This window comes from Peromyscus eremicus, chromosome 8a (assembly GCF_949786415.1).
Source record: "Peromyscus eremicus chromosome 8a, PerEre_H2_v1, whole genome shotgun sequence".
Classification (NCBI taxonomy): Eukaryota; Metazoa; Chordata; class Mammalia; order Rodentia; family Cricetidae; genus Peromyscus; species Peromyscus eremicus.
Window position 1 is genome coordinate 21,577,220 of NC_081423.1, and position 7,312 is coordinate 21,584,531.

The following is a 7,312-nucleotide window of genomic DNA, read 5'->3' on the forward strand; positions in this document are numbered from 1 at the left end:
GGTAAAGCTTTTGTGTGGTTAGCTTACTATCTGGGCCTTTTCTGGGTCTGTTTCTATTGAAAGTTTCTTTCTCATTTTGAGCAAAAATTACTCATATTTTTCACTTCTTTACCTGTATTGACAGGTTTGTGGGGTTTTTTTTTTTCATGACATTTATTGTGTAGCTATGGACAGGGGAGGTAAAAGTTAATAAAGACTAGGAATATACCCCAGGTATATATCACTTGCATAGCCAGTTCAAGGTCATAGATTCTATACCCAGTACAACACACATAAAATTTTATTACCTATATTTAAATAAGTGATATTTGCCTACAAACTTTTTTATTTTTTATATTTATTTTTATTTTTTTTTGGTTTTGGTTTTTCAAGACAGGGCTTCTCTGTGTAGCTTTGTGCCTTTCCTGGATCTCCCTCTGTAGCCCAGGCTGGCCTTGAACTCACAGAGATCCTCTTGCCTCTGCCTCCTGAATGCTGGGATTAAAGGTGTGTGCCACCACCACCCAGTGACAAACTTCCTTAATGTCATAGTGAAGGGCCCAAAATCAATCTCATCTTTTGTCGAAATCTAGAATTTGTTGCTATTTAAGTAGATTTCAGTTGTTTTGGCTTTTAAATATTTTGACACTTGTCTTAGTGTTTACTATTGCTATGAGGAGACACCATGACCATGGCAACTCTTATTCAGAAAACATTTAATTGATGGGGCTTTCTTACAGTTTCATAGGTTCAGTCCATCATGATCATAATGGGTAGCATGGCAGCATGCAGGCAGCTGTGGTGCTGGAGCTGAGAGTGCTATATCTTTCGGCAACAGGAAGTCGACTGATTGCCACAATGAGGAAAGCTTGAGAAAAAGAGATCTCAAAGTCAGCTCCCACAGTGACACACCTCCTCCAACAAGGCCACACCTCCTAATAGTGTCACTTCCTTTGGGGGTGATTTTCTTTCAAACCACCACAATGCTCGTTAGCAGTTGATACTTTCTTCCACCCCCTTCCCAACTTTCTATACCTGAGGGGGGCTCTTCACTCAATTTTGTGATGCAAAACTTTGGAGTACCTATGCCATACCCTTGCAGGAGGTCTGAGTAACTTCAGTGGGCTTTCTCAAGTTCTTTGTCCAAATTTAATCTTGGGAATCCTCTGTCTCACATGCAGTAAAGCTAAAGGTCCTAAGAAGTTTCTTCTTAGCACTCATGCCTTGGCTGGGCTCTGAATTTAGTGTATTTCAGGTACTTTGTACCCAGAGATCTCAGGTGGGCTTCTAACATCTTATGAGTCAGTAGTTCATCTAGATAGTTATAATTGTGTATAACCACATCTTTTTTTTTTTTTTTTTTTTTTCTGGTACACACTGTTCACACCTATATTTCAAGTTTGGAAATGCATATTTGCAAGCAGCAATACAAAAGTATTCATGAAGAATGCATAATCTCTGAAAATTATGAAAACATCCCTGCTACCAATACATTTCTAAATACAAAACTGACTAACATATTTGTTACTTCTGTGTAGCTAGAGAAGTTCATTTTCAAAACAGATAAAATTCAGTCTTTAGGTGTGAATGGTATGAATGACAGTCTTTTTTTTTTAATTCTTAGTTGTTTGGGATCCTTAAGCATGCAAAAGCTTTGAACAGGAGGGTCCACAAAGGAACCAGTGTTGTATTATGGCATCCAGTTAGGCCAGAGCTGGGAATGCCTCTGGGTCATCTACATCAGGAGCAGAAGCACTTGACTTATCAGTCCTGCTGCCACGGTTTGGACGTCCACCACGGCCACGTCCACCACGTCCTCCCCTGCCACCACGTCCTGGGCGGCCTAGGTCTCCAAAATTGATCTCCAATTGAGACGTTATATCATTTGCTGGCTTCCGGAAATGATGGTCCATAACCGAATCTTCAGCATGAGCCTCTTCACTTTTTGATTTATGCAGAACAAATCCCTTTTTCCATTGTCCATCAGCACCTTCATTTGGTTTTCGGATATTAAATTCTACTTTCGCTCGGTCTTTATTTTGAATAGCTTTCCACTCATCCAAAGTCATCTCTTTTGGACCCTCTTCCTTAACCTCTTCAACTTCATTCTCCTTATTTTCAGTGTCTGCCACTGGGTGCTCTTCACCTTCAGGTGTTTCCTCAGTCACATTTGATTGATCCAAATCAGTTAATTCATCTTTGACAGTTCCCCAGTTGTGAGATCCGCTACCTCCGCGTTTGTCCTCATGCTTCAGGCCACTGTAATGCGAAAAAGAAGATCTATCACTTCCACTATGCCTATCAAATTCACGTTTGCCACGAGAATCAAATCCATCGCCTCGGCCCATTCCACGTCCACGGCCTCCTCGACCCCTTCCAAGACCACCTCGGCCTCGGATAGGCCGTTCAATAATCGGTCTATCAACTGAAAATTCACCACCTTCAGAACCCTTTTCTTCAAGTGGCTTTTCAAATCTTCTTTCCCGAGGTGTTCGCCTTTCTGGTCTCCTATCAGTTATTTTCCCTTCTCCCTGAAGTTGTTGATCAGGTCTTCTTCCAACTCGCCTTATTCCTTCTTTCTTAAGCGCCACCGGCGGCTGCGTCTCCTCCTTTTTGTCGGGCACGCCGACGCTGGGGGGCAGCGGGTTCTTGCGGTCCTTCTGGGACTCTTTCCGCAACTGTTTGCCCGCCGCGTTGGAGTTGGTCTGGGCCGCGGCCTGAGCCGCGCTCTTGGCCCCAGGGCCCCCAACGCCGCCCCCACCGGCTTCTTTTTTCTTGTTCTCTGCTGCCTTCAGTACCTCGAAAGGGTCCGATTCGTCGTCAAATAGCTGGTCGAATCGGTTGGTGACCACGCAGCCGAAGCCTTCCTGTAGGTGCCCAGGCATGATGGTGGCTCGGCGGCGCGTTCCTCCACGGATTGCAGCGGTATAACCACATCTTGAATTTATTTATTTGCTCTTTCCTTTCTCTATAAAGTGTCAACCTCTGTTTCCTATTAATTGGTAAAAACTTTAACTTAACTCTAAGGAAAGAAGTCAGGCATGTTTGAAGGGTAATGACATAGAGAAGAGCACAAAGGTGCCAGAACATGAAGCACATGTAAAGAATGCCAGAAATTTTATCTTGGCTGAGATATTTGATATTTGCAGGTGAGTAGACATAGATACCCACTGAATTTGACAGCAGGGTTCTCCATCCCTCATTCTGAAGAACATTCTCTGCTTCTATTTGGGGAACTGTCTCTTACCTAATGCAATTATTTTATTTTTACACAATTGTTAATATAGACCTAGACATGGAAATTCAGCCTAAGCAGCCATCATACCCTATCTTACAGTTAAAGGTACAGTCATGAGACACACTGAGACTGGATGGAACTTAGAGTCTGCATGTGCTGAAGAGTAAGAAGATCAGTCAAGTCCCCGTACTTACGGTGGAGGCCCTTATGGAGTCCAATAAAGAATCATGACCTCTAGCCTAGACTCATGCCTCTTTCTCCTTGTTCCAAAAGACACTTCTGTTTCAACTAATTAAAGATGGATAATGTTACCTTATAATCTCAAAATCTATTCCTAGGCCATTTTGCTTTTTCTGAAATAAAATATATAAGTTGTAGTCAGTCTATGGTAAGTATCAAAATAGCTCATGACAGAGTTCCAAAGAATTCTTTCAAATTATTCTTTTAAAACAGTGTAAAAATGATGCACATAATCACATGAAGAAGTTTATTTTACTCTTCTCTGAACCACTTAATTTAATCATGCAATTGAAAGACCCTCAATACTTTCTGATTACCCTTATGTTATGGATGTGAAAATCATGACACAAAGGGATAGAATGATGTCACCTTGGCTATATAAATGGTGTCAAAATATTAAAACCATGTATTTGAATTTTCAGGTTGGTCAATTGTGGTAACATACTTTACTTTTAATAATTTTAAGATAGCATATCATTTTCACATATGTGCCATTATATTGTCCTTATACTTTTTCTATAAAATGTATTTATTCAGAGGAGAATGATGCACTTTATTCTCCTACTATGTGTGGAATTCCAGTGGAACTTGTTTTTAGCCTATACTTACAATCATTAAGATGCATCAGAAGATTGCATAATCATTGGGACTTAATGATTTAAATTCCAGTGAAACAAAAGTTTTTATTTGGTAGAAATGATTAAAAGGTGAGGCTATTGACAAAATATTGTTTCATTTGTCCACTCACGAACATACATACATGCCTGATGTTTTCTATGATCTAAATACTATCATTATAGATGGTTTCTTATCAATTGAAGAACATTCTTTCATGAAGATACAAGATACACAAAATAGTCAATACAATAAAAAAGATGCTTCAAGAGTCAGTCTGTGAAAATACTTCCCAGATTAAAATTTTAGGACTCTTCTAAATTAATTTGATATATCTTTTCAATTGCAGGTGCTATAGTGCCTAGAGCTATATACCATTTTCATAGTCACTGTTTCTGAGTTCCCCCTTCATTGCCACTTTATATAATTGGCATTCAATAAGTATTCTGGAGATGAATGTCTGGATAAGAGATACTCCTGAATTTACTCAGATTCAAAACAGAGCAGGGTTCCTTATTGCTGGCATGATTAAGGAGGGCTCTTTGCAGCAGACAGCATTTCACCTGGGCCTGAAAGGCTAGTCAAGATTTGAATGAGATTGGGTTTGAGGCAGGGGAGCTGCATAAACAAGAGCACACAGGTGCCAAAGTATGCAGCATGTGTGAAGAATGTCAAACAGCTCCGTTTCATTGAAGCATTTGATATATGAAGGTGGGTTGTGGAAAATGAGGTTGGAAAGGAGGTTTGGGACCAGAGGGCCTTTTATTTCAATCTAAGAAGTTTTACTTTTATTTTGTAGACAATAGGGAGTCAGTGAAGGATGGTGCCCTGGAGAATGAGCAGAGCGAGGGTACAGGATGATTAATCTGGGCAATGTCTGCCGACTGGATTAGAATGTGGAGAGATTGGAGGTAAGGAGACAACTTCACTATAAATTGCAGGTGAATAACAATGAAATCTGAAAACAGGGTACAGGAAGCAGTGCTGGAAGTAAAGTGACATACAGTAAATTTTCTTACTGTTGATCGTGATTATAGCCACAGCAGTCATTTGCTTTTGTATTCACTGCACAGGGACACAAGCTTATTCTCTCCTATCTTCATGAGGTAAACCCCATTAAGTACATCTCACTCTCCCTATTTTGTGTTTTAGAAGCACATAGGAGCTTGGTATACCCAGCAAGGGTATCCTATTTAAACTTAAATAATCTGACTATGTTTGTGTTTGGTTCTGGACATTGGGTCTAGAACATTATATATGCTAAAATATGCTAAAATCCTCGGTAACTTCTCTCTAGATACAGAGTAAGCAGAGAAAGGGCTTTCTTCTATGACCATGACAAAGACTACAAAAACCAGAAAGAGAGTTAAGATGAATGAGAGCTCAAAAAGACAGGTGATGTTATGGGTTCAATTGTGTCCCATAAAGCCAGGTCAGAGTCTTCATTTCCAGGAACTCAGAGTGTGACCTAACTTGGAAATAAGGTCTCTACAGATGTGACTAGTTAAGAAAAGGTGAAAACCATGAACCGTAAGCCAATATAACTGGTGTTATCATAAAAGGAGAAACTTAGATTGCTGCACAGAGAAGGAAGGCGTTTTAAAGACACACAGGGAGAAAACAGCTACGACATGTTGAGGCATCCTTCAGCCCAAGAACGTCATAGATTTCCAGCCTGTACCAGGAACAAGAAGCATTTGCCCTTACAGTCATCAGCATTATTAAGGCACTGACAGTGTCTCAGTTGATCCTTTTAGCTTCCAAATTGAAAGGCAACAAAGTTTTATTGTTTTAAGCCATCTTGTTTTTAGTACTTTTATGGCAGTGCCAAGAAATGAATATTAAAGGCAAAGCAAGATGCTTTATATACATGCACATTCACAGACATGCATAAATACACACATATGGAAACATGCATATATACATATGCACATACTCATAAGAAGCATTCAAATGGATGACATTCATCAGTAGACAGATGCAAAAGGATAAAATTGGATGACAGCCATTTCATTTAATATAAATATTGAACATTGGGGCTGGGGAGACTGCTAACTCTGTGAAGTACTTTCCATGCAAGCATTGGGACATATGATTGGATCCCTAGAAAGCCCACAAGAGCTGGATGCAGTCACACACCTTTGTAACATGTGTTAAGAAGCAGAGACCAAGATAGGAAGATCACTGGAGCCTGCTGGCCATTCAGTTAGCTCCATTAGTCAGCTCCAGGTTCAGTGAGAGATCTTGAGAAGTAAGGGATGACTTGTGCAATGGTTCAGCAGATAAAGACACACACTGGCAAGCCTGGCAACCTGAGTTCAATCTCAAGGATCAAGGTGGTGGAAAGAGAGGATCAACCTGCAAAAAGTTGCCTTTTAATCTTCCCATGCACACCAGGACATGTGCGTGCACGCACACGCACACGCGCGCGCGCGCGCGCGCACACACACACACACTAAATATTTTAAAAATTAAAGTGGAGATTGACAGAGAAAAATACTCCACATCAACCTCTGGCCGCCACATGAATATTCACAAGAACGCATATGCTCCTGTGAAACCCACATACATATACACATACACAGGCAAATACATATACACACAAATATGCACATCTACACATCCACACATCAAACACACAAGACTATTTTATTTTGTTAACATGCTGGTTAGTGACCAATGAGGGATACATTGTAATGCATTAGTGTGATAAGGATATTTCAAATATTTCAAATTCCAATAGCTATTGACACTAATTAGTTCTATTAAGTAGGAGAAATACTGGGCTGGAATAAAAGATGAGAACATGGCAGAGACTCACGGCAAGTTCTAGAGGTCTTTCTCTTGCTACCCACCAGGGTGACAATGAAAATGACATCTACAGGCCATAAACACACACACTTCACATCAGTAAATGAATGTGTCATGAAAGCAAACCAGGAAGAAAAGTCTTCAGAGATAGAAGAACAAAGGGAAGGATTTCTTGTAAGAATGCTGTAGAAACTTTACAGGGTGAAGCTAAGTTTTCAATGTAAAAAATAGAAAAAAAAAGTGATAAATATTTTATTACCATAACGTTATTAGTAATGTCAATAAGACATACACAGTAAACAAGGTCATGTATATCTGCTCTTATCATATGTTAATTTAATAATTCTCCTTATTTTTGACATATTCTGCTCTTGTTCTTTTAATTTCACAACATGAACATTTAGATCATTGACGTTTAAAATCTTTTCT

General features: G+C 39.8%; 1 protein-coding gene across 1 annotated transcript; it reads right to left on the bottom strand.

Annotated features, from left to right (window-relative positions):
• Positions 1-1,354: 1,354 nt before the first annotated feature.
• LOC131915947 (SERPINE1 mRNA-binding protein 1-like) lies at positions 1,355-2,899 on the bottom strand. The gene has a single exon (XM_059269251.1). It carries the CDS (start codon positions 2,862-2,864, stop codon positions 1,683-1,685), a length of 1,182 nt encoding a protein of 393 aa, XP_059125234.1. The 5' UTR covers positions 2,865-2,899; the 3' UTR covers positions 1,355-1,682.
• Positions 2,900-7,312: the final 4,413 nt, after the last annotated feature.

What these genes read in the sequence shown, in the direction of transcription:
- LOC131915947 (XM_059269251.1), bottom strand. Translation starts at nt 2,864, where the DNA reads ATGCCTGGGCACCTACAGGAAGGCTTCGGCTGCGTGGTCACCAACCGA.